The following is a 27,769-nucleotide window of genomic DNA, read 5'->3' on the forward strand; positions in this document are numbered from 1 at the left end:
ATACAATAAATATAGTAACCGAATATTGTCTCCGTGGGTCCTGGGGGTGGGGTAGGGTGTGCAGCAAATGGGAAGGGGGACCCCCCCCTCCCTTCCCTTAAGTCGGACCACCACCCTGGTAGTAGTTTTTCTGTGGTCTTATGCTCAGTTCTCTCCTGAAATAACCCCCCCCCCCATTCTCTCCTTTTTTTTATTGGAACAGTTATTAATGCATAAAGAGGAGGAAAGGGAAAAAAAGAAAGAAAAGGATCTTTGTTTAGTTTTTCGTGTCATCTGTGCATATGTGTCTTTCCTTGGCCTCCCGCCACCCCCCAACCCCCCTCCCCCTTTCCCAACCCTCTTGAGCACTGGCACCCCTAAAACCATCCACAGCCCCCCCCCCCATCTCTCTCTCCCAACACCCTCTTTCCGGGAAACCGAACTTTCTCCCCCTTTCAGCGAAAAAAACATGGTTCAGTTCCCCTTCTCAATCTCTCTCTCTCTCTCTCTCTCTCTCTTTGTGGCTCGGTTAAGGCACCGCCGCAGGAGATTCTGGAAACGAGCGGTCAATTGCGGAAGAGGTTGGGGGGCAAAGGGGGGGCGGGCCGGATCCGCCCCTTGCCCCCCGTGAATATTTCAGCCTGCGTCTCTCTCTCTCTCCCCCCCCGGCCACCTTCCCTGCCTCCCTTCCTTGGTTTCTCTGCCCCCAACGAGTTGTGCGTCCGGCAAGTCCCTCCGTCCGTCCGTCCGTCCCCCCTCCCCGCCGCCCGCCCCCCACTTTTCAGACTGTGCTTTCGAGCATCCATTCTGTGCTGCTAAAAGTGACCCTCCTGTGGCTCAGGGGGTCCTCGTCCGAGTTCAACTGCGAGGTGGACATGTGTCGCTTTGTCCGTGCCCGACGCGGGTAGCTGTGGCTCTGGAACAGCGAGTAGTCCCCGTCGAAGGAGTGGCGGTGATGGTGAGTCCTGGACAACTCGCGCGCGGGGAACCCCACCAAACCGCCGCCACCGCCGCCCATCTTGGCCCGCAACGGCGGCCCCGACCCGGCATCCTTGACCAAGCACAAGGAAACCGTCGAGCCCCTCAGGGCACCTTCTGCCTGCCCTTCGTCAGAAGACAAGATGGCCACCGTCTGGAGGCTGGTGGCCATCTTGGAGCCTCCTCGGCTGTCCACCTCCGTCAAGGCAACGTCTTGGCGGCTGGGCGCCTCTCCTGCAGCGTCCCCCCTCGGAGGAGGTTCCTTGGAGGCCACTTCTTGGAGAGTCTCGTATTTGTCCTTGGAGGACGAGCGGGGAAGGGGGTGGGCGTGAGGCTGGTTCCCGTTGGTCTGCGAGTAGACGTTGCTGACTTTGGCTTTCTTGTGCTCCTCCTGCCCGCTGTAGACTTTGTACCGGATCATGAGGATGATGATGAAGACCAGGACGGAGGCCACGATGATGCCCCCGATGATGATGATCATGGTGCCTCCCAGGAACTGGGTGTGAAGCGAGTGGCACTGGGTGGCCTCGCCCTCCGTGGTGAACTGGACGCAGCCCACCACCCGGGTTGCCGTCAGGGATGTCACCCCGTCATCGTAGACAGCCAGGACACACAGGTCGTAGTCCCGGCCGGCCGCCAAGTCGTTCACCAGGAAGGTCTTGCTGGACGAGGGGATCATCCTGGGGGGGCGAGGAGAGAAGGAGACATTGGGATCAAACAAATCGAGGGTTAGAAACAGCACCCAGCCACCCCTTCGTCTCTCACGGGCATCATTCCTGCATGGCTTAGGGCCCTTGTATCTACGGGACCGTCTCTCCTGGTCTGCCCTGCAGAGGACCTAAAGGTCCATGAACAACCATAGTTTAGAGGTCCCGGGCTCTAAGGAAGTCAGACTATCCTCCACCAGGGCCAGGGCCTTCTCAGTGGTGGCTCCGACCTGGTGGAATGCTCTGTCCCAGGAGACCAGGGTCCTGCAGGATTTAACCTCCTTCCGCAGGGCCTGTAAGACAGAGCTATTTCACCTGGCTTTCAATTTGAATTCAGCCTGATCTTTTATTTCCCTTCCCTTCCCACCCCCTCCCCTTTTATGAAGATTCCCCGCTCTGGGACCCCACAGCTAATTCTCCCCTGGTCTCCTTGCTGGCCCAAGTAGGACCAATTCAGCCAGCTAGCCCTGGGGATTATCTAATTGATTTTTCAATTTTGAATTTTATTGTCATTCATGTTTTTACACTGTATTTTATGCTGTCTTTATAATTAAGTGTTTTAAAGTGTTTTAAATTTGTTGTTAGCCGCCCTGAGCCCGGTTTTTGAACTGGGAAGGGTGGGGTATAAATAAAAAATTATTATTATTATTATTATTATTATTATTATTATTATTATTATTATTATGTAACTCTCACAGAATCATAGAATTGTAGAGTTGGAAGGGACCCTGGGTCATCTAGTCCAACCCGCTGCAATGCAGGAATCTCAACTCAGCCATCCATGGTAGATGGCCATCCAACCTCTGCTTAAAAATCTGCAAGGAAGGAGAGTCCACCACAACCGTTCCGCTGTCAAACAGCTCTTACTGTCAGAAAGTAATGTTTAGTCGGAATCTCCTTTCTTGTAACTTGGTGCTGTGGGTTCGAGTCCTACCCTCCAGAGGAGGAGAAAACAAGCTTGTTCAGTCTATCACGTGACAGCTCTTTTTATATTGGTAGGTGTGCAGAGGAGGGCGACCAAGATGATCAAGGGTCTGGAAACCGAGCCATATGAGGAACGGTTGAGGGAGTTGGGCATGTTTAGCCTGGAAAAGAGGAGACTGACAGGAGATAGGATAGCCATCCTCTAATATCTGAAGTCACATGGAAGATGGAAGAGCTTTATTTCTGCTTCTCTGAATCATCATCATATATTTATTTTTTTGGCGATCACTCATATCTGAGTAAGATTGTTTTTCATGAACACGGTCTTAACAGTGAGTCCGTAAGTGACTGTGGAGGCCAATTCTGGACCCACACGTCCTTCCACAGTTGGGGACATTGGTTTCCAGGCGGGAGTTGATCATGGTGAGGGTTTGCCAAGCGTGCCTTCCTCTTAACACATTTCTCCCTTGCGTCCTGAGTACGAGTGTCTTCAAATCCCATGACACCTTTGGTGAAGGCTGTTCTCCAACTGGAGCGCTCGCAGGCCAGTGTTTCCCAATTGTTGGTGCTTATACTACATTTTAAAAGATTTGCATTGAGACGGTCTTTAAACCTCTTTTGTTGACCACCAGCATTACGCTTTCCATTTTTAAGTTGGGAATAGAGGAGTTGCTTTGGAAGACGATCATCAGGCATCCACACAACATGACCAGTCCAGCGAAGTCGATGTTGAAGAATCCTTGCTCCCATCTGACTGGCTTGCTCCAGCCACTCTGAGCCCAGAAGACCTGAACCAATGGCTTCAGATTGCACCAAAGGAGATTCCCACTAAATGTCAGGAAGAACTTTCTGACAATAAGAGTTGTTTGACAGTGGAATGGTCTCTCTTGGGAGCTTGTGAACTCTCCATCCTTGGAGGTCTTAATGCAGAAGTTGGATGGTCACATGCCATGGATGTTTTAGCTGAGATTCCTGCATTGCAGCGGGTTGGACTAACTTTTTCTTTAACCCCCCCCCCCGAAACCTTTCTTTAAGGAATTTTAGGTGCCGAAATCCCAAGGGAGCAGAAAAGTTTATTTATGTATGCAACCACGGCTGCATGAATATTATTGGCCCAGAGATGGAAAGAAGATAAAGTCCCGACCAGAGAAGAATAGAAGATGACTTTGATGTATTATGCCGTAATGGCAAAAATGACCGGAAGAATCAGAAATCAGGAAGTCCAAAATTTTAATAAATATTGGGGGAAATTATCTTATAAACCATTGTAAACAGTTAAAATTGTTAGTAGGATTGGAGTAACACTTGTAATTTAATGTTGAATTGTGGATATAATGGAGATGTAAAAGATTTGGATTATTATAAAAGATGCAGGAGGAAATGACTAATAATAGGACCACAAAGGGGAGGGGGGGAGAGTCCAGGAGATTCCTTTAATCTTGTTTTTATGTTCTTCATGTGCCTCCTCTGCGAGAGGGCATCAAAACGAGAACAGGGCCCTTTCTGCAGTGGCTCCCTGTCTGCGGAATGCTCTCCCCAGGGAAGTTCACCTGGCACCTTCACTATACACTTTTAGGCGCCAGGCAAAAACGTTCTTCTTCAACCAGGCCTTTGCCTGTCTTGATCTACATCCTATACCCTTTTTAAAAATGCTGGCTCTTTTGGGGGTTTTAGATTATTATTGGGTTGCTGGTTTTGTTTTGATTTTATGTACAGCGGACGCTCAAGTTGCGAACATGATCCGTGTGGGATGCACATTCACAAACTGCATCTGCATGTTTGCTCACGCACGGGTTGCGATTCAGTGCTTCTGTGCATGCGCAAAGAGCAATTTAGCACTTCTGCGCATGTGCGACCGCCAAAACCCGGAAGTAACCTGTTCCGGTACTTCCAGGTTTCGGCGGTCCGCAACACGAAAAACGCAAACTGAAGTGGCTGTAACCCAAGGTACAACTGTATTTGATATTTTATGTGAACTGCCCTGAGACCTTTGGGTATAGGGCAGTATAGAAATCAAAATAAAAACAATAATAATAATGATGTTGATGATGATGTATGTCGGATATTTTAATATTTTGTTGGAAGCAGCCCAGAGTGGGGAAACCCAGCCAGATGTAAAGTTAAAGGTAAAGGGACCCCTGACCATTAGGTCCAGTCGTGGCCGACTCTGGGGTTGCGGCGCTCATCTCGCTTTACTGGCTGAGGGAGCTGGCGTACAGCTTCCGGGTCATGTGGCCAGCATGACTAAGCTGCTTCTGGCGAACCAGAGCAGCGCACGGAAACGCCGTTTACCTTCCCGCCGGAGTGGTACCTATTTATCTACTTGCACTTTGACGTGCTTTCGAACTGCTAGGTTGGCAGGAGCAGGGACCGAGCAACGGGAGCTCACCCTGTTGTGGGGATTCGAACCACCGACCTTCTGATCAGCAAGCCCTAGGCTCTGTGGTTTAACCCACAGCGCCACCCGCATCCCACCAGTATGTTGGATATGTGATTGTAAAGCTGTAATTTGAAGAAAAAAACCACAACCAAATAAATAAAGCAAAAATAAAGTGAAATAAAAGAGAGGTGGGGCAGGAGAAGACAGGTGCTCAGCACCTTCCTGTGCACCCTGGCAGGAGAGGGATGCAGAGGATCCAGGCGGGAGAGGCGGGGGGGGGGGGCCTTGCAAAGTGGTCCACGGACTGCTGAAGTGCTGCACTTCTGCAGAGCACTCGATTAGTTCCCATTTATTAGCAGAAGCGAGTGATGGAGAGGCCTGAGGAGCAGCAGGCAATTAGCCAAGAATTATAGAACCGTGTCGCCAACAGCTGCAATTTTCTGGGGGTGGGAAAGACAGGAGGGGAGGGGGGAGAGGATATGTTGGGGGGGGGGCGACACACAGATCGCACGTGGCCCAGGCGACCTGGCGGGAAGATGGATTGATCCGGCCGGGGAGGGGAGAGAGCAGGATCCATCATTCTGCCAGCGGAAAGGATTAGCCGGTGTCAGCCTTCAAAGAAACAAGGTATCTGGGCCTCCACACCAGGGTCTTGCTGGGTGCTGGGTCTCCACATCTGTCTCCCACTGGCGGAACATGGCGCCTCTGGAACGGGTGAATTAATCATCGGGAGAGAAGGGGCAAGCTTCTCCTCATGTCCTTGGGAAACTGCCTCCGAGAGGATTGGACAAATTCTGGGAGGAGAAGGCTACCTGTGGCTTCTGTCGGTGGTGCAGGTCCATTCTGTGTCCAGGGCAGCTGTTTACCAGCTCCATCTGGTATGCAGGATGAGACCCTCCCTGCCCATAGACTGTCTTGCCAGAGTGGTGCATACTGGGCCGAGGCCGTTTAGGGCTTTCAAGGTCAGCACCAACACTTTGAATTGTGCTCGGAAACATACTGGGAGCCAATGTAGATCTTTCAGGACCGGTGTTATGTGGTCTCAGCGGCTGCTCCCAGTCCCCAGTCTAGCTGCCGCATTCTGGATTAATTGTAGTTTCCGGGTCACCTTCAAAGGTAGCCCCACGTAGAGCGCATTGCAGTAGTCCAAGCGGGAGATAACCAGAGGATGCACCACTCTGGCAAGACAGTCTGCGGGCAGGGAGGGTCTCATCCTGTATACCAGATGGAGCTGTGAAACAGCTACCCTGGATACAGAATTGACCTGCACCTCCATGGACAGCTGTGAGTCCAAAATGACTCCCAGGCTGTGCACCTGGTCCTTCAGGAGCACAGTTACCCCATTCAGGACCAGGGAGTCCTCCACACCAGCCCGTCCCCTGTCCCCCAAGAATAGTACTTCTGTCTTGTCAGGATTCAACCTCAATCCATTAGCTGCCATCCATCCTCCAACTACCTCCAGACACTCACACAGGACCTTCACCGCCCTCACTGGTTCTGATTTAAAAGAGGTAGAGCTGGGTGTCATCCGCATACTGATGAACACCCAGCCCAAACCCCCTGGTGATCTCTCCCAGCGGCTTCATGTAGATGTTAAAAAGCATGGGGGAGAGGACGGAACCCTGAGGCACCCCACAAGTGAGGGCCCAGGGGTCTGAACACTCATCCCCCCCCCACTTTCTGGACAAGGCCCAGAAGAAAGGAGTGGAACCACTGTATGACAGTGCCCCCAGCTCCCAGTCCCTCTAGACGGTCCAGAAGGATGTTATGGTCGATTGTATCAAAGGCGGCTGATAAACCATGGTTGCAGCTGACTGGGAATTCTGCCCAAAGTTGGTGAAGACTGGTTTGCTGTGACATCCAGACACAGCCAACACCTCAGCTGCACATAAAATCCAGTCAGGATGCTGTTTCTGGAAGGTGCCCCCCTCAATGCCTCTGAGATGCCTACAAGCTGCTCCTGAAGGCCACAGCCCTTTCCTGAAGTTTGTCACCAACATCTGGCACTCTGAGGTGCACTGCGCCTATCCAAGGAGGTTCTACTTAGCCACCGCAGCTACAATTTCCAACAGAACAGCCGGCAAACAGCCAGAAATGACACCTGGGACCGTTGGCTTGCAAAGGCAAGTGCTCTGAGCTACGACACTCCCCCTAAAAATGCAATAAAATCTCAATTCTGAACAGAAGGATGATTTACACTGAACCTAGGAGGTGACCTTATAGCATAGCTGCCAACTTACAGATTTGAAAATAAGGGACCAGCAGCCTCAAAAATAAGGGATCAGCAGCCAAAATAAGGGATTTTGGCTTAGCTTATACAGAAATCCAGCACTGATGGAGCCATGCTGCTTTTGCTGCGACTGACTGGGTTTTGCAGGGGTTGGACTAGATGATCCTAAGGGTCTACAACTCCCACCAAAGAAGAGGGGCAGACAAAACTGATGAACGACGTCGAGATGACAAAGCTTACAGGCAGAATTAGAAACCAGGAAGAGGACCTCTTTAATAAAGAATGGGGAAAGCTTATAATTTAGTTGAAAAGCTATTGCCAAGAGTTACATACATTGGTAGGATTGACAGAAAACTTGTAGTAAAAATTTGAACTATGGGTCGACAAATGATTTATAAAAATAGAGTTATGAAAATTATGCAGAGGGGGGAATCACTACATTAAGATGCTGCACTGGTTGGAGGGAATGCTAAGCAGCACGTCGGGGCTGCCGTCGTCTTGGAGCGAGGAGTTCCATTGGCCCTTCCCCACCCGAGAGGGGGAGGGGAGGGAGAGAGACTCTTGCCCACGCCGCCCGTGAGCCCGGCATGAGGCGGTTGCGGAGCCGTGGCAGCCGCTGAAGCGCCGCCCTTCTGTGTCCCTCCCCATCCCCTCCTCTTCCTCCTCCCTCAGGCCACCTCCTCAGCCACCACTGCCGCCTCCGGCTTCCCCTGGCAGCGAGGCGGAAGTCTCGCAAGAGAGGGGATGCCTACCCGCCCGCCGCCACCCGTCTCCTCAGGACGTGCCCCTGAGGGGGAAAAGGGAGAGACGGAGACGCGGCAGCTCATGCGCGCTCTCTCTCGTGCGGCGAAGGACCCTGAGCCGCTGCTTCCCTCTTGAGCCGGGCGAGCATGAAACCCGGGACATTTAAGGGACATCATCAATCTGGGACAGCAGCGGGACACGGCGCTGGGATAAGGGAGTTTCCCGCCCCATAAGGGACAGTTGACAGCTATGCCTTACAGGAAAGTCAGTCCATCGGTCTATCCAGCTCAGTACTGTCTACATGGACCGACGGAGTCTCTATGGGATTTCAAGCAGGGCTCTCTACCTGGCTTACCTGGAATGGTGACTTCTGCACTGCCGGGAGTTGGACCAGATGAATGCCTTCTACAAGTCTTTGCTGCTGAGGATTGAACCTGGGACTTTGGGTGAGCAAGGCAGGGGCTCTAACCACTGAGCCACAGCCCTCCCCCGGTTCTAGACAACTGGATAGCTCAGTTGGCTAATCGTGCCAAGGTTGCAGGTTCGATTCCCCTAAATCCAACTCAATGGTGTAACATTGGAAAATGTCAATCACTTCTCCTACCTGGGCAGTTATCTTTCCACAAAAGTCAACATTGATGCCGAAATCCAGCATCGCCAGAGCTCTGCAAGTTTGGATTTCTCCTGATTGTAGTGCAGAGTGTTTGAGAACCGGGACATTCGCAGGGAAACCAAAATGCTTGTTTACAAAGCTATTGCACTACCAACCTTACTGTACGCTTGTGAAACATGAACCACTTATAAACGCCATCTCCAACTTCTCGAAAGATTCCATCAATGGCGTCTCCAGAAAATTTTACACATCACTTGGGAAGACAGGAGAACTAATACCAGTGTACTAGAAGAAGCAAAGATCACATGTGTTGAAGCAATGATTCTTCAACATCAACTTCGTTAGACTGGTCGTGTCATGTGGATGCCTGATGATCATCTTCCAAAGCAACTACTCTATTCCCAACTTAAAAATGGAAAGCGTGATGCTGGTGGTCAACAAAAGAGGTTCAAAGACTCTCTCAAGGCAAATCTTTAAAAATGTAGTATAAACACCAACAATTGGGAAACACTGGCCTGCGAGCGCTCCAGTTGGAGAACAGCCTTGACCAAAGGTGTCATGGGCTTTGAAGACACTCGAACTCAGGACGCAAGGGAGAAACGTTCTAAGAGGAAGGCACGCTTGGCAAATTGACACCGTGATCAACTCTCCGCCCGGGAACCAATGTCCCCACTGTGGAAGGATGTGTGGATCCAGAATTGGCCTCCACAGTCACTTATGAACTCATTGTTAAGGCTGTGTTTATGGGAGACAATCTTACTTGGCTACGAGGGATCGCCAGAGAAGAATAAGAAGCATCTAAAGGTTATGGGTTCAATCCCTGCATTGGGCGAAAGATTCCTGCCTTGCAGAGGGTTGGAATAGATGATCCTCAGTTCTCTGATTCTAGTGCTGCCATGCTGAGCACGGAAGGAGGAAGTCTTTGAGGCTGCTTTCATGGCTGCTTCCCTGCCTCTGCGCCTGAACTCTGCTTTAATCTTATTGCTGGCTTTGTGACAATTCCTGGCAGGGAATCCCAGTATGAGCAGCTGTTCCACCTCTCCTGCTCTCCCCTTTCCTGAGAGATGGCTGCAAGGTGGCAGGAGTGGTGGAGATAAGCTGTGCGGGATCGTCGGATCTCTGGAAGGGGAGGGTGTCAAAGCAGGGAAACTCCTCGGGGAGGCAAATGGAAGGGAACGTGCTGGTGGGTCAGTGGTGGAGCAGCTGCTCTGCATGCAAAATCATAGAATCATGGAGAGTTGGAAGGGAACCCGAGGGTCATCTAGACCAACCCCGGGCAATGCAGGAATGTGCATGTGTCTTTGAATGAACAGAACAAATGAGATTAAGATTGTAAGTCAAAGGAGTGGGGAGTGTGTGAATCCAGCGCTGCTGAGCTTATTTTGGGGTTGCTATTTCGTTAGAGGGACGCGGGTGGTGCTGTGGGTAAAAGCCTCAGCGCCTAGGGCTTGCCGATCGAAATGTCAGCGGTTCGAATCCCCACGGCGGGGTGCGCTCCCGTTGCTTGGTACCAGCGCCTGCCAACCTAGCAGTTCGAAAGCACCCCCGGGTGCAATTAGATAAATAGGGACCGCTTACTAGCGGGAAGGTAAACGGCGTTCTGTGTGCTGGTGCTGGCTCGCCAGATGCAGCTTTGTCACGCTGGCCACGTGACCCGGAAGTGTCTCCGGACAGCGCTGGCCCCCGGCCTCTTAAGTGAGATGGGCGCACAACCCCAGAGTCTGTCAAGACTGGCCCGTACGGGCAGGGGTACCTTTACCTTTTTATTTCGTTAGTTCATAATTTATGAATATTGTTGTACTCTGCGAATCCTACAATAGGACTTTTGTTGTTCTTGGGCTGTTTAGCTCATCTTTTTAGTTGTTTGGTTCACCGCGTTTCATAGATTCTGATTGTTTCACTGGTAATTTGTAATTGCTTAATTTCTTAACTATTCTATAGGATTTTACGTGCTTTACGTTGCATTGTTGCATTATGTTCTGTTGTCATTATTTATTGTTTGTAAGCTGTTTCGCAATTTAATAAAACAATAAATCCAAAGAAAAGGAAAAAAGGAATATACAGCTGCCCCTTACAGGGATCGAACCTGCAACCTTGGGCGTTATCAGCAGCACTCTCACCAACCTCACTCTCTATTCCAGGCACCCCCAACCTGCGGCCCTCCAGATGTTTTGGCCTACAAATCCCATTATCCCTAGCTGATGATGGGAATTGTTGTCTCAAAACATCTGGAGGGCCGGAGTTTGCCTATGCCTGCATTTGAGAACCAAGGTACCACTGCATGCATTTAAGGCAAAGCCTTATATTTAAATGCAGACCCTTATATTTGCAGAGCAATGACAAACCTAGACAGCATCTTAAAAGGCAAAGACATCACTTTGCCGACAAAGGTCCGTATAGTTAAAACTCTGGTTTTCCCAGGAGTGATGTAGGGAAGTGAGAGCTGGACCATAAAGAAGGCTGATCGCCAAAGAATGGATGCTTTTGAATTCTGGTGCTGGAGGAGACTCTTGAGAGTCCCATGGACTGCAAGAAGATCAAACCTCTCCATTCTGAAGGAAATCAGCCCTGAGTGCTCACTGGAAGGACAGATCCTGAAGCTGAGGCTCCAAGACTTTGGCCACCTCAGGAGAAGAGAAGTTTCCCTGCAAAAGACCCTGATGTTGGGAAAGATGGAGGGCACAAGGAGAAGGGGACCACAGAGGACGAGATGGTGGGACGGTGTTCTCGAAGCTACCAGCATGAGTTTGACCAAACTGCAGGAGGCAGTGGAAGACAGGAGGGCCTGGCGTGCTCTGGTCCAGGGGGTCACCAAGAGTCGGACCCGACTAAACGACTAAACAACAACATATTTGCAGACCATTTGGATTCCAAGTTGTTTGAGTACCAAGGCGTTTGAGCAGGCACAGGCAAACTCCGGCCCTCCAGATGTATTGAGACTACAATTCCCATCATCCCTAGCTAACAGGACCAGTGGTCAGGGATGATGGGAATTGTAGTCCAAAACATCTGGAGGGCTGAGTTTGGGGATGCCTGCTCTATTCCCTCTCCTCTCTGCTCACCCAGCTCCTGCAAACACCTTCCCACATTCGAATCATTTCCCCAGCAAAAGCATTTCCTGAGATCCTTCGCCTGCCTTATTTATTCATTTATATTAATCTTTTTCTATGCTACCCTTCCTTTGTTGCCAGCGCTGAAGGCAGCCCATTACGAAAACAATAATAACTATTAAAAAAACACCCACCAAAAATTAGCATCCCACATAACGATAATTAAGTCAAATTACTCGTAAGATTGTAAATACATATGATTATCCCTAATGCCATAACATGGCAAGAAATTTAACAATAGCTGTGCGCCGATCAAAACCTGCATGGATTTGGGCTGCGAGCCTGCGCATGCTTACTTGGGAGTAAGCCCAATGGGACTCTGTTGGGCTTACTTTGGAGTAGAAGTGCACAGGGTGGGGCTTAGCTGGCAGGCTGCAGGACCAGCTACAAAGTCTGTCCCACTCAAGTCGGTGGGGTTTACTTCTGAGTAAAGCCTCAGACAACTGTATGGAATAATGCATGGTGGGAAACTATAGCTCAGGCATTCAGAAGAACAAAAAATAATTAAATCACAGGGCTGATCTCACTCAGGTAGACTTCTTTGGAGACTTGAGTGGGAAGTTGCTCAGTCCCTATGTTCAATGGCTTGTCTCTCAGAAGACTAAGAGATGCTGTGATAAAAAAGGTAAAGGACCTCTGACAGTTAAGTCCAGTCGTGGCCGACTCTGCTGGCGTATAGCTTCCGGGTCATGTGGCCAGCATGACTAAGCCACTTCTGGCGAACCAGAGCAGTGCACGGAAACGCTGTTTACCGTCCCGCCAGAGCGGTACCTATTTATCTACTTGCACTTTGATGTGCTTTTGAACTGCTAGTTTGGCAGGAGCAGGGACAGAGCAATGGGAGCTCACCCCGTTGCGGGGATTTGAACCACAAACCTTCTGATCTGCAAGCCCAAGAGGCTCAGTGGTTTAGACCACAGCGCCACCTGCATCCTACCTTACTAGGAGACAAATACCACCGGCACATCATTTTCCTATAGTTTCCTTTCATGTACAACGTGCCGAGGATTTCAAATCACACTTCCATAACCTTTCCCAGTCTGAAAGATGGATAAGGGTTAAGGTAAAGGGACCCCTGACCATTAGGTCCAATCGTGGCCGACTCTGGGGTTGCGGCTCTCATCTCGCTTTATTGGCTGAGGGAGCCGGCGTACAGCTTCCGGGTCATGTGGCCAGCATGACTCAGCCGCTTCTGGCGAACCAAAGCAGCGCACGGAAACGCCGTTTACCTTCCCGCCGGAGCGGTACCTATTTATCTACTTGTACTTTGACGTGCTTTCTAACTGCTAGGTTGGCAGGAGCAGCGACCGAGCAATGGGAGCTTACCCTGTCATGGGGATTCGAACCGCCGACCTTCTGATCTGCCAGCCCTAGGCTCTGTGGTTTAACCCACAGCGCCACCCGCGCTTATCACATGCCGTGATAGATGCCTTCAAATACCTGAAGGGCTGTCCCGTGGAAGATGGAGCAAGCTGGTTTTCTGCTGCTCTGGAGGGAATGACCTGAACCAACAGATTCCAATGACAAGAAGGAGATCCCAACTCAATGTTAGGAAGAACTTCCTGGTGGAATGGACTCCCCTGGGAGCTGGTGGACTCTCCTTCCTTGGAGGTTTATAAGCAGAGGCTGGATGGCCATCTGTCAGGGATTATTTTGCTGTGATACCTGCGGGTGGCGCTGTGGGTTAAACCACAGAGCCTAGGGCTTGCCGATCAGAAGGTCGGCGGTTCGAATCCCCGCGACGGGGTGAGCTCCCGTTGCTCGGTCCCTGCTCCTGCCAACCTAGCAGTTCGAAAGCACATCAAAGTGCAAGTAGATAAATAGGTACCACTCTGGCGGGAAGGTAAACGGCATTTCCGTGCGCTGCTCTGGTTTGCCAGAAGCGGCTTAGTCCTGCTGGCCACATGACCCAGAAACTGTACGTTGGCTCCCTCAACCAATAAAGCGAGATGAGCGCCGCAACCCCAGAGTCAGTCACGACTGGACCTAATGGTCAGGGGTCCCTTTACCATTACCTGCGTGGCGGGGGTTGGGCTGGATGACCTTTGGGGGTCCCTTCCAACTTCACAACAGTATGATTCCATACTTCAGAAGAGGCAGAGCAATTTCAAAAACTCAATACATTTCAACTCCCTAGTGAGCCCTCCTGGTGGAAACTCACATGATAGATCACTGCAGCTTCAACATCTCCGTAACTCTGTTCCTATAGCAAGATAAATTCCAGCACCATATTGTTTTCTCTCTCTCTCTCTCTCTGGTGACTGGGAGTGGCTGCTGAGACCATATAATACTGGTCCTGAAAGACTGGTCTTGAAAGCTCCATCTGGTATGCAGGATGAGACCCTTCCTGCCCGTGGACTGTCTTGCCAGAGAGGTGCATGCCCTGGTTATCTCCTGCTTGGACTACTTCAACGCGCTCTACATGGGGCTACCTTTGAAGGTGACCCGGAAACTACAACTAATCCAGAATGCGGCAGCTAGACTGGGGACTGGGAGCGGCCACTGAGACCACATAACACCCGTCTTGAAAGACCTACATTGGCTCCCAGTACGTTTCCGAGCACAATTCAAAGCGTTGGTGCTGACCTTGAAAGCCCTAAATGGCCTCAAAGGCCCAGGATACCTGAAGGAGTGGCTCACCCCCATCGTTCAGCCCAGACACTGAGGTCCAGCTCCGAGGGCCTTCTGGCAGTTCCCTCCCTGCGAGAAGTGAGGGCCTTCTCCGAGGGCCTTCTCGGTAGAGGCACCCTCCCTGTGGAACGCCGGAACGCCCTCCCGTCAGATGTCACGGAAATAAAACAACTACTTGACTTTTAGAAGACATCTGAAGGCAGCCCTGTTTAGGGAAGTTTTTAATGTTTGAGGTTTTATTGTGTTTCTAATATTCTGTTGGGAGCCGCCCAGAGTGTTGGGAGCCGCCCAGAGGGTGGGGTATAAATAATAAATTATTATTATTATTATCACCACCCACCCACCCACCCACCCACCCATTAATACCCCATGTCAATACAGGCCCCTGCCCTCAAGTCCATCCACATGGCAGCCAAGGACACCGCCCCAACCACGGCGCAGCGACTCGAATGGTGCAACGGGCCCCGACCCACGTCACTCGCCTGTAAACCAGAGAGTCATCCAGGGAGCTGTTGTACTGGATCTGGTACATACGGATGCCAGGGATGTGCCGCTCAGACGGCCAGTGGATGACCACTGAGGTGGACGTCAGGTCAGCCGCCACGATCCTCTTGTCCAGGTGGTTCTTGGTGTCGTTGGCGCCCGACTTGGCAGAGGTGGTGATGTCCGATGAGCCGGGATCGGGCTCCTTCATGTGCCCTGTGTTGTTGACCAGTAAGGGGAGTGGGACAATGCAGATCTCGACGGGAGCCGTGGCCTCACCGGCAGCGTTGGAGGCGATGCAGGTGAAGACACCGTTGTCCTTCAAGGTGGTGATGAGAACCTCCAGGGTCCCGTTCTCGAAGACCGTCGTGCGGGTGGTGTTGTGGATCAGCTTGCCGTCGGGGGCGATCCAGTGGATGGAGGGCTCTGGGTCTCCCACCGCCTTGCACTTGAGGCTGACGCCTTGCCCTTCCATGATGAACGCCTTGGAGGAGTATTGCCGGGTGATGAGCGGGGGCTCGCAGATGAACTCCTCCTCGGGGATGGACCAGAAATACTTGTCCATCAAGTGTTCCGGCGAAGCGCAGGTCTCCAGGTCATCCTCTCGGGTCAACCTACGGAGCCAGAGGAGCTCGCAGTTGCAATGGAGCGGGTTGCCTCCAAAGCTGATGGTCAAGGTGGACGGGTGAGTCCCACGCACGTTGGCCAACACTTGGGCTCTCAAGAAGAGGTTGTCCGGGGGCAGCTTCTGCAGCCGGTTGGAGGTCATGTCCAACCGGACCAGCTTCTGCAGCTGGGAGAAGGTTCCCTCGGCAATGTGGTCGATGAGGTTGTGGTCCAACGTCAAGGTGTTGAGGGTCACCATCTGCCCGATGGCCTCCCAGGGCAGCGTCTCCAGGTTGTTGTAAGAGAGGTCCAGGTCCTCCACGGTCGAGAGGAACTCGTCAAAGGCGGAAGGCTCAATGTGGCTGATCTGGTTGTTGCCCAGGATGAGGTGGCGCAGGTTGCCCAGCCCGCGGAAGTGTTCGTTCTTCAGGGCGGCCAGGCGGTTGCTGTTCATGTGCAAGGCCCTTAAGGCACGCAGGTCAGAGAAGGCGTAGGGCAGGATCTGGCTGATGGTGTTGCGGGAGAGGGTGAGGTGCACCAGGCTGGTCATGTTGGAGAAGTCCTTGCGGCGGATGACGGTGATGAAGTTGTCCGTCAGGCGCAGCTCCACCGTCCGCCGGTCGATGGTGGGCGGGACAAAGAGGAGGCCCGTCTTGGCGCACAACATGGTCAGCGTCGGGGAGATGTTCTGGCAGATGCATCGGCCAGGGCAGTGCTGAGGTTTCGCCATGGTGCCAAGCATCAGAAGAGGCAGGAAAAACTTTTCCATCGTACCGGCACACGCCGTACCTGCGGAGGGAAGGGAGAGAGGCGTCAGTCGGGGACAGAAGCGTGTCGGCAATGACTCACACGGAAGAAGTGACGTTAACTTTATCAGAACAAACAAGGTCTGCTCAGGAGTGCCAGGCCTCATGAGCATAGCAACTCTTCTTGTGGGTCTTGCCCCTGTGAGGCAGTTGTGAAGACTAAAGGTAGGGTTCCCATATGTCCACTTTTTCCAGGACATGTCCTCTTTTTCTGGTCTGGTTGCCATAGGTCCATTAGACTCAGATCTAAGGCACCTGGCTAAGCTAGTCTGCAGCAGAGAATGGCAACAGAGCAGTATCTTAAACTAGCTAAAGGTAAAGGGGTAAAGGGACCCCTGACCATTAGGTCCAGTCGTGGCCGACTCTGGGGTTGTGGCGCTCATCTCGCTTTATTGGTCATGACTAAGCCGCTTCTGGCGAACCAGAGCAGCACACGGAAATGCCGTTTACCTTCCCGCCGGAGCGGTACCTATTTATCTACTTGCACTTTGAGGTGCTATCGAACTGCTAGGTTGGCAGGAGCAAGGCCCTTAAGGCAATGGGAGCTCACCCCGTCGCGGGGATTCAAACCGCTGACCTTCTGATCGGCAAGTCCTAGGCTCTGTGGTTTAACCCACAGCACCACCCTTAAACTAGCTATATACTGTATAAATCCCTTCTCTTGTGGCTGAACTAAAAGGATGCTGGTTCAACTACAAGATCTTGGAGAAGGCGTTAGCGAGGGCAAGAGTTAACACCCCCCCGGCCCTTAAGGAGAGTCCATATGCACATGTTAAACAGTTCAATGAATGGTTCTGGGCACACTGATGATGTGAACACGAGCCCAAATACTTTCATGTGGCAAGTGAGGGAGCAACAGGTATTATTATTATTTTGCTGTTGAAAGTTAAGAACAGGCATCCCCAAACTCGGCCCTCCAGATGTTTTGGGACTGCAATTCCCATCACCCCTGGCCACTGGTCCTGTTAGCTAGGGATGATGTGCAAGCTGTTATTCAGAATTGTGCACGCTAACCACAGCAAAATAGTGTATTGCACAAAAAGTTGAAAATAAAGACCCCACCCATTCTAACTGATTGGTTAAGGAAAACCTGGCAAAGTAGCTTAATGATAAAACGCAATATATAAAACTCAAGAAAGCAAGTTTATTGAGAGGTGGGCTCTGCTTTTACAATGTGGAATGACAATGCAAAGCACAATATTTAATCTACTCACTTTACTTTAAAGGTCTCTCCTGCCCCCCCTTGCTGTTTGATGTACACGAAGTTCCCGCTATGCAAACACTTGTACGAATATTCATTTATCTGAACACAAAGAATTAGTACCCAAACTTTGGTATACACACTGCAGGTTCAGATATCCAAACATCTGAGCTTGCATATTGTACTGTAAACAAATAATCGGTGCTTTTTTTTCTTTTAAAAAAATGTTTAGGGGTGCTCTCATTTTCCTACTCATATTGAAATACTGCCCCTTGATGAGGCCAAACTTAGATTCACAAAATGTCAAGGGGTATGCGTCCCCCCAGGAAAAAAGTACTGATCAGCCTTAAACATCATGGAACTTTGGAGTGTCAGGCATAGCCCTACTGGCTTTAGCCCAAACGTAGCAGAGTTTTCCTGCACAACGAAGAAGCTAGTTGCGGCAGTAATGACAAGTCAGCTAGACTCAGAATAACTATTTACAGGATTTATTAAAAGGAAAAATAAAACCAGCAGAGTTTCTGCATACAAATAAAAGCAAAATAAATCCTCTCTTTCTCTCTCTCTCTCAAAACCATACACAGCACTTCTACTCCTAACAACACCTCACTTCAAACTGAGCTAGCAATCCCTTGATAACAGAGCAGAGTGCTGGTCGTTAACCAATCAGAGTAAGTAGTTTCTAGGTCAAGCAGCCTGGGCTTTCTGCCAAGAGTAAATTGACACCAGCCTGAGTTAATTGTGCGAAGCTAGAATCTGCAAGTTTCCCACGAGAACCAATTAACAGAAACTGAACACCCCCTCACAGATTCTGCTGAACAATTAACATCAAATACACCTATGTAGGAGATCATTTTTCCAGCAAACCTAAACCCTTGTACATTCGCTTGTTCTTTATCTTTGCCAATGGTTTAGTTAACACATCTGCTACATTTTCTTCACTTGGTACATAAGTACAGGTGATTACATTGTCTTGTACACAGCAACGCACATTTTGGTATTTTACAGAGATATGTTTGGAACGCGATTTGAAACCCTCTGTTTTACTTAAGGTTATACAAGCTTGATTATCAATGTAAACTTGTACTGGTTCTCCACAATTTACATTTAAATCTGCTAACAAATGCTTGAAATAAATCACCTCGTTGCACAATTCACTCAATGCGGCGTACTCTGATTCCGTTGATGATACACTTACAACATCTTGCTTGCGTGACCGCCAGCTGATTAAAGCTCCACCGACCATTATGACTAGTCCTGTGACAGATTTTCTATCCGGCAAATTTCCCCAGTCACTATCACAGTAGCAACTCAACATTTCATCCTCTGAAGAATTTAATTGTAACATATAGCCAATTGTCTGTTTGAGATACCTCAGAACTTGTTTTACCCCTTTCCAGGCATTTAGTGTGGGTTTTGAGACCAATCTACTTAATATGCCTACTGCATAGCTAATATCAGGTCTGGACCACTGTGCTAGATACAATAAACTTCCAATTACAGAATGATATACATCAGGATGTTCAAATTCAGGACTCTCATCTATATGAAGTGTTTTTATGAAACCTGGATCCATAGGCACCACTGCCCCTTTGCAATCCTGCATCCTGTATGTAGTCAGTAGTTGTTTAACTTTGTTCTGCTGACTAATTAGGCAGCTGCCATCTTGGGCCCAGCACACTTCCAACCCTAGATATGTCCTAACCGGGCCTAAGTCTTTCACTTTGAACTTACTGGACAATTGTTTGGCAAACCTTTTAGTTTGTTTACCCACCTGCAGCCTACAATCTTTGCCCCCTCAGGCGCTGCTACTGGTGTAAAGACCTTGTGCTCATTCAGAGAGGACATCTCTTCCTCCATTGCCTGTTTCCAGAGCTCTGCCTCCTCTTTTGGTAACTTTAACACATCCTGAAAACTCTTAGGTTCTGCAATTACACTAAACACATTTGCAGTATCTGGGGAAAAACGCACCGGAGGCACTCCTTTGTTTTGTCTTTTAGATCTTCTGGGAGAAAATTTTTCTTCTGACCCACTTTCCTCCTCAGAACTACGACCTCTCTTTTGTTGCTTAGCAACTGGTCTTTGGCTAACTCCACTTTCTTGAGAGCTCTTATCTGAACTTTCCTCCCCCTCAGACTCTGATTCTCTGTGTTTACCTTCAGAGTCATGAAGCTCCTGGGAAGGTTCAAACCAAACCTCAGTATTGGCATGTAGTCTCTCCCAGCCACTATGTTCACAAAAACTGGCATTCCTGGAGATCACAATGCCATTTGTCCCTTCAGCAAAACGGAAACCTTTTCCCAGCTCCTGGTAACCCACAAACACTAACTGTTTGGTCTTAGGATCTCCCTTCTTCCTCATTTGTTTCGGAATTAATACCCAGGCCTTTGATCCAAACACATGCAAATGGTCAATTTTGGGTTTTTTCTGAAACAATTTAAAGTACGGGGTTGTACCTATTGTTTGATGAAAGAGCCTGTTTTGGAGATAACACGCGGTGAGCATGCTCTCCCCCCAATAAGACATGGGCAAATCAGCATCATCAAGCATGGCAAACATCATATCTTGTAAAGATCTGTTTTTTCGCTCTGCAACGCCATTCTCCTCTGGGGAAAAAACGTTCGTTTTTCTATGCCCAATGCCACGCTTTTGTAACCAATCTTTAAAGGCATTTGACATAAATTCGCCACCTCTGTCCGTCTGAATCCTTTTGAGTTTAATGGACAGAAATCTTTCCACAGATGCCACCCAGCCTTTAAACTTAGTGAACACGTCACCCTTATTTTTCATGGGAAAAACCCAGGAGTAACGCGTGGCGTCATCCACAATTGTTAATGAAAAACGTGATCCACCCCTGCTTACAGCAAATGGACCAATTACGTCCATGTGAACCAGCTGTAGCGGTGACTCACTAACTCTGTCACTTCTGGGGTAAGAGACTCTGTGGGTTTTAACCTTTTTACAAACATTACAATCAAGGTACTTGTTACAACTCTTTAAATTACCCCCATCAGCCAATTCAGACATTTTTAGTACACTTTTCCAGCAAGCATGCCCCATTTTCCTATGCAATAAGTGCACACAGTTGTCATGTATAGCTTTGTTATTCACTGCAGGCTGAGATTTACTGACTACTGCTGCAACTTGAGATCCTGCTTTAAGCCAAAACAAGCCTCCCTCTGACTTAGCAGTGCCTAAAATCTCACCAGCCTTCTTAATAATGCAACTGTCTCCTTCAAAATGCACTTTAAACCCAGCTTTTAGCAAACAATCTACAGACATCAGATTGCTCCTTAATGAAGGCACACAAAGTACATTTTGCAGGCATTCACGAAGACAAGGAACAAAAACTGCACCCCCCGAAATCACTTCAGAAGTACTTCCGTCTGCTAGAGCCACCTGGCTGCGCTGTGCTGAGTTCTTGGAAACAAACAAGTCATCTGAGTTCACGATGTGGCGAGATGCTCCCGAATCGACCACCCAGACCGCTTGTTTCTCATCAGCAATCTTGACCTCGCCGGTCACCAGCTGAGCCGACTGTTTTCGTTTGAAGAATTTCTTTTTACGCTGCTGCTGCTGCTGATCTCGTCTCTGCTCCTGCACCGGCAACTGAGACTTGACCAACTCCGGACATTGTCGTTTTAGATGCGCTGAAGACCCACATCGGAAACAACGCCTAACAGCAAACGCTGACTCCTCACCGGTACGCTGCTTTTGCTCCACCTCTGGCACGGCATGAGAACTCCTTCCAAACCGCCCACCTGTAGAAGCCTCTGCAGCCAACGACCTTTCTTGCCTCTTCTGCCATTCTTCAATCAAACGCCCAGTAACGTAACTGACTGATAAATCATGCTCCTGCATGCCTTCTAGAGACAAAACTAAATTATCCCAGCTTTCCGGGAGAGAACTCAAAATAATAGCCACCTTCTCCTGCTGGTCTAACGCACAGTCTCTTTCCTGTAGCGCAACAAACTTTAACTGTAAACTGTGTAGGTGTTCCTGCATTGTAACCCCAGGCTGTAACATTGCCTTGTACAATGCCTTGCGAATGAACAGCTTGGAAACCGCTGTCTCACGCACATGGAGTTCTTTAAGTGCTTGCCACACACCTCTAGCTGTCTTGATTCCCCTCACATACGGCAACTGGGAATCTTCCAGCCCCAAGACAATTGTGGCCCTTGCTCTTTGGTCTTTATCGAGGTCTTCATCATCAGGCTTCGCAGGAAACTTACTCACCACTTGCCAGAGACGATCCCTCTGCAGCACTGCCTGCATGCGTTCCGACCACAGCAAGTAATTGGAGTCATTCAGACGCTCAAAATCCATCTGAACTGGTTGTGAGGCCATCTTGAGAGCGATGTCCCTGGAACCCGGAACCAGCTACTCACGACCACCGAGAGAGAGAACAGGAACCACAGCACCCAGCACTCACACGCTGCAGCTGTTGTCCTTGTGTCCACTGCGTCACCAGCTCACCACGGTCAGGAACCAGCCAGAGTCCATCTGCTGCACCAACAGGAACAACAACTTCTGGAACTACTGGAACCAACGCCGTTGATGCTGACACCACCGCAACTCAGGCTGGCAGCACAATGCCCATAACCTCATGGAACTTTGGAGTGTCAGGCATAGCCCTACTGGCTTTAGCCCAAACGTAGCAGAGTTTTCCTGCACAACGAAGAAGCTAGTTGCGGCAGTAATGACAAGTCAGCTAGACTCAGAATAACTATTTACAGGATTTATTAAAAGGAAAAATAAAACCAGCAGAGTTTCTGCATACAAATAAAAGCAAAATAAATCCTCTCTTTCTCTCTCTCTCTCAAAACCATACACAGCACTTCTACTCCTAACAACACCTCACTTCAAACTGAGCTAGCAATCCCTTGATAACAGAGCAGAGTGCTGGTCGTTAACCAATCAGAGTAAGTAGTTTCTAGGTCAAGCAGCCTGGGCTTTCTGCCAAGAGTAAATTGACACCAGCCTGAGTTAATTGTGCGAAGCTAGAATCTGCAAGTTTCCCACGAGAACCAATTAACAGAAACTGAACAAAACAAACCTCACTTTTTTGTGTTTTTCTGGTCTGTGGCAGCTGTTTCGATGGAAACCCTGGTGGGATCAGAAAAATAAGGGAGTATTTGCCCCTTCCTTGTTTGACTTCTGCACAGTTTCAGACGGTTTCCCTGGGTTTCCCTTTTCTCATTTTGGGGTCCACATTCGTGGTTGGGAACGCATTAGCAATTCCTGCATAGGAATCAATCAGAATCGCTGACTTGTTACGCGAACGCCCGCCTAACGAACAATTTCCTGCAAACGCATTGCGTTTTATAGCGGGACCTGCATGTATCATGGTCTTGGCTAGGAAGTGCAATAATATAGTAATAATGAAATAATTTTTAAAGGGGGGAAAAAGAATGGTGTATGCATCAAACATGAAATACAGCTGCAAACGAAATTATTCACACACACACCCCATTGCAAATCAGGTTTATTATCAAAATGTACAGACTTTCAGCTGTTTGCAATGAGCAAAGCAAACAGAAGCAATTGAAAAGGCTCAACTGAATGGAGGCTTTAAGTGGTTATTCCCAAATTCAGCTGAAAATACAACTCACGACAGCGGATGCTTGGGTTGCGAACGTGATCCATGCGGGATGCACGTTCACAACCTGCAGCATTCGCAACCCACAGCGGCGCATCTGTGCATGCGCAGGTTGTGATTCGTCGCATGCACAAAGCGCAATTTAGCACTTCTGCACATGCGCGGCCGCCGAAACTCGGAAGTAACCTGTTCTGGTACTTCCGGGTTTCGACGGTCTGTAACCCAAAAAAAGCAAGGTATGACTGTATTTGTTCATTGCAGACAGCTGAAAATCTGCACATTTTGATAATGAGCCTGATTTGCAATGGTGAATAATTTTGATTGCAACTGTATATACATATATAGATATATCTATATTGTCAGAATTATGTCCTGATAATCTGTGCTGGGCAATGACAAACCTAGACAGCATCTTAAAAAGCAGAGACATCACCTTGCCAACAAAGGCCTGTATAGTTCAAGCTATAGTTTTCCCAGTAGTGATGTATGGAAGTGAGAGCTGGACCATAAAGAAGGCTGATCGCCAGAGAATGGATGCTTTTGAATTCTGGTGCTGGAGGAGACTCTTGAGAGTCCCATGGACTGCAAGAAGATCAAACCTCTCCATTCTGAAGGAAATCAGCCCTGAGTGCTCACTGGAAGGACAGATCCTGAAGCTGAGGCTCCAAGACTTTGGCCACCTCATGAGAAGAGAAGACTCCCTGGAAAAGACCCTGATGTTGGGAAAGATGGAGGGCACAAGGAGAAGGGGATGACAGAGGACGAGATGGTGGGACAGTCTTCTTGAAGCTACCAGCCTGAGTTTGACCAAACTGCGGGAGGCAGTGGAGGACAGAAGTGCCTGGCGTGCTCTGGCCCAGGAGGTCACGAAGAGGCGGACACGACTCAACGACTAAACAACAACATATTGCCAGAATTATGTCCTGATAATATGTGCTGGCCTCCTCACCAGCACGTCCTCCTTCTCAGCTCTCAGGAGTCACGACACAACCCCGTCGTGAACGTTTCTCTCTGCGCCCGGGCAGACGGTCCGTTTTGTCTGCCTGCTTCTCGAGACGACGTGGTGAAGGGGCAGCGGCATTGTGATGGGAGAGGCGTCGGAGGACCCAGATGAGAATGAGGAGCCTCTTTTCCTCCCCTGACGGCGGCTATTAATACGGCTCCTATTATGCCACTGGGTGTCTGAAGTCCTCCTTGGAGCTGAGGGACACAGAATGTGGCGCGTCTCAGAACAAAGGCTGCCCGCTTTGCGCTCCTTTCAAGAGCCCTTCACCCACCAGCGATTACCTTGGGAAACAAGGCTCCACTGGAAGGAGAAGGAGGAGGAGGAGAGGCAGGAGGGAGTATCGCGGTCGGGGAAGCGGGGGGGGGGGGCATGTTATAGATGCTGGCAAATTCAGGGTGGGGAAGAGGGCTATTGAAAACTACGAGCCACAACGGCTCAGCTCTGCCTTCCCTGGTCGGAGGCAGCAAGCCACGGAAGAAGAGAGCACCTAGAACAGGGGCCACCAAAGTTTTTCGGCAGGGAGCCAGTCCACTACCCCTCAGACCTTGTGGGGGGCCAAACTATATTTTGAAAGGGGGGGGGGAATGAATGATTTCCTATGCCCCACAAATAACCCAGAGATGCATTTTAAATAAATGCACACATTCTACTGGTTAGCCATATTTTAGAGCACAAATATTTCAATTTATTTCCTGTTCCTCTTTTGTTGCCCTGTAGGGCACATCTGTAGGGGACAAAGAAGGCTGATCGCCGAAGAATGGATGCTTTTGAATTCTGGTGCTGGAGGAGACTCTTGAGAGTCCCATGGGCTGCAAGAAGATCAAACCTCTCCATTCTGAAGGAAATCAGCCCTGAGTGCTCACTGGAAGGACAGATCCTGAAGCTGAGGCTCCAAGACTTTGGCCCCCTCATGAGAAGAGAAGACTCCCTGGAGAAGACCCTGATGCTGGGAAAGATGGAGGGCACAAGGAGAAGGGGACGACAGAGGACGAGATGGTGGGACAGTGTTCTCGAAGCCACTAACATGAGTTTGACCAGACTGCGGGAGGCAGCGGAAGACAGGAGTGCCTGGTGTGCTCTGGTCCAGGGGCCCACGAAGAGTCGGACACAACTAAACGACTAAACAACAACAACAAGGGCACATCTGCATAGCCTAAGACAGGGGTCAGCAAATGTTTTCAGCAGGGGGACAGTCTACTGTCCCTCAGACCTTGTGGGGGGCCAGACTATATTTGGAAAAAAATTAATAAATGAACGAATTCCTATGCCAGATGTGGACAGAGGAGTGTGACCAGGAGGATGATGGGTCTGGAAACCAAGCCTTGGGATGAACAGTTGAGAGAGCAGGGCATGTTTAGCCTGAAGAAGAGGAGACTGAAGGGAGATATGAGAGCCATCTTCAAAATACCTGAAGAGCTGTCACCTGGAAGATGCTAAGGAGAGTAGCACCTGAACCAATGGATTCAAGGTGCAAGAAAGGGTCATGTAGCCAGCAGGACTAAACTGCTGCTGGCACAACAGGACACCATGATGAGTGTCAGAGCACATGGAAACACAGTTTACCTTCCCACCAGAGCGGTACCTATTTATCTACTTGCACTTGGACGTGCTTTCAAACTGCTAGGTTGGCAGGAGCAACGGGAGCTCACCACCATTGCACGGATTCGAATCCCCAACCTTCCGATCGGCAAGCCCAAGAGGCTCAGAGGTTTAGATCAGGTACCGCTGCAGCGGGAAGGTAAACGGCGTTTCCGTGCGCTCTGGTTTCCGTCACAGTGTCCCGTTGTGCCAGAAGCGGTTGAGTCCTGCTGGCCACATGACCCGGAAAACTGTCTGTGGACAAACGCCAGCTCCCTCGGCCTGAAAGCAAGATGAGTGCCGCAACCCCACAGTCGCCTTTGACTGGACTTAACCGTCCAGGGGTCCTTTACCTTTTACCTTTACCTTATGTGTAAATAATAGGGACGCGGGTGGCACTGTGGGTTAAACCTCAGCGCCTAGGACTTGCCGATCGCATGGTCGGCAGTTCAAATCCCCGAGGTGGGGTGCGCTCCCGTTGCTCGGTCCCAGCGCCTGCCAACCTAGCAGTTCGAAAGCACCCCCGGGTGCAAGTAGATAAATAGGGACCGCTTACTAGCGGGAAGGTAAACGGCGTTTCCGTGTGCGGCTCTGGCTCGCCAGAGTAGCTTCGTCACGCTGGTCACGTGACCCGGAAGTGTCTGCGGACAGCGCTGGCTCCCGGCCTCTAGAGTGAGATGAGCGCACAACCCTAGAGTCTGTCAAGACTAGCCCGTACGGGCAGGGGTACCTTTACCTTTACCTTTATGTGTAAATAAACCATATATCATTAAGACACGACAGTCTCCACTGTGCTTCATTCCCAAAGGTAATCCAAAGCCCAGGTAAGCATCTGGAACCTTTGGAATTTTGCTCCCCTTGGAGACTGCGGTTTGCATGCAATACTATAAACACTCATTAATTTAAAAGGAATAAATCCCTGGCCACTCACCAATGGCTTTGTTTCTGAATTTAGCTGAATTTGTTTCCCACGAAGCCATGCCCATGTAAACGTCTATTTATTTAGCAGGTTTATATATCGCCTGTCACCAAAAAAATGAGGTGGATAGCAGAAATTCACTGGAAACACAATGCAGGAAAGCATAGACACACAAAACCCAGATTAATTAACAGTGACTGATAGCCCATAGTTCAGCATTCTGTTTTCACAGTGGTCGACCAGAAGCCCTTATGGGAAATCTGCAAGCAACACCAGAACATAAGATCCATTCTCCCCTCCTGCGGCCGCTTCTGACAATAGATGCAGTGCATAGCCCATGTGGCTAGCAACCCTCTCCTCCATGCGTTCGCCTAACCTTCTTTTAAAGCCACGAAGATTGGTGGACACCACTGCCTCCTGTGTCAGAGAGTTCCGCAGTCTAACTCTACACCATGCAAAGATTTTTATCTGTTCTAGAGTAACGAGAGAGAACTGAGCGGCACAACCGCTTGGGTCGGGGCAAAAAACAAAGTCACCCCAACCATAGGAGCCCTCGATAAAATATTTGAGCGGGCCATGAGCCCCCAAAGTTGACGGGCATTGCCATTCAAATGGCATGCATGTGCCCCGCCATATGATTGATTATGCCGGGTGAAGCTTACCTGCTCCCAAATATCTTATTCAAGTTGGCACCCCTGGCACCGGCTGTCACCTGCCACTCAACGCAGGCTTGTTTACACAGGGATTGATTGACAGCGCCTTGCTCCCCCCTCCCTGACTCAGAGCTGGCTCCTGTTTTTCCAGCCGCCGGCGAACAACCGCCTTTGCTCACCTGCCCTTTGTTGGGATGCGTGGCATTAGCCCTCAGACACCCTCCTCTCACGCAAAACCGTTGCATTTGCAACCCCTCCGACCTGCGCTGGCCTGTCCCTCAAACCGCAGCCGCTGTGCTCAACTGCTCCAGCCACCGCGCCCTTGGCAAGGTCTGGCGACTCTGCTCTTTATTATTATTATTATTATTTATTATTATTTTTTATATGCCTGTTGTCTTTTTCCATGGAGTTTTCTTGTTCAAAAAAACGAAGATCATGGCCACTGGTCCCATCACCTCCTGGCAAATAGAAGGGGAAGAAATGGAGGCAGTGAGAGATTTCACTTTCTTGGGCTCCATGATCACTGCAGATGGTGACAGCAGCAACGAAATTAAAAACCGCCTCCTTCTTGGGAGAAAAGCAATGACAAACCTAGACAGCATCTTAAAAAGCAGAAACATCA

The 27,769-nt window shown here is 49.7% G+C and overlaps 1 protein-coding gene across 1 annotated transcript in view; it reads right to left on the reverse strand.

Moving 5' to 3' along the window:
- Positions 1 to 750: 750 nt before the first annotated feature.
- LRFN1 (leucine rich repeat and fibronectin type III domain containing 1) overlaps positions 751 to 27,769 on the reverse strand; it is a 142,291-nt gene continuing 115,272 nt past the window's right edge. The window contains exons 2-3 of the mRNA XM_028742308.2: positions 14,779 to 16,174; positions 751 to 1,637 (exon numbers count right to left, since the gene is read on the reverse strand). Of these exons, the coding sequence (XP_028598141.2) occupies positions 761 to 1,637; positions 14,779 to 16,154 (2,253 nt within the window). The 5' untranslated portion in view covers positions 16,155 to 16,174 and the 3' untranslated portion in view covers positions 751 to 760. The remainder of the gene's footprint in view (positions 1,638 to 14,778; positions 16,175 to 27,769) is intronic.

The sequence above is a fragment of the Podarcis muralis genome, chromosome 7, assembly GCF_964188315.1.
Source record: "Podarcis muralis chromosome 7, rPodMur119.hap1.1, whole genome shotgun sequence".
Classification (NCBI taxonomy): domain Eukaryota; kingdom Metazoa; phylum Chordata; class Lepidosauria; order Squamata; family Lacertidae; genus Podarcis; species Podarcis muralis.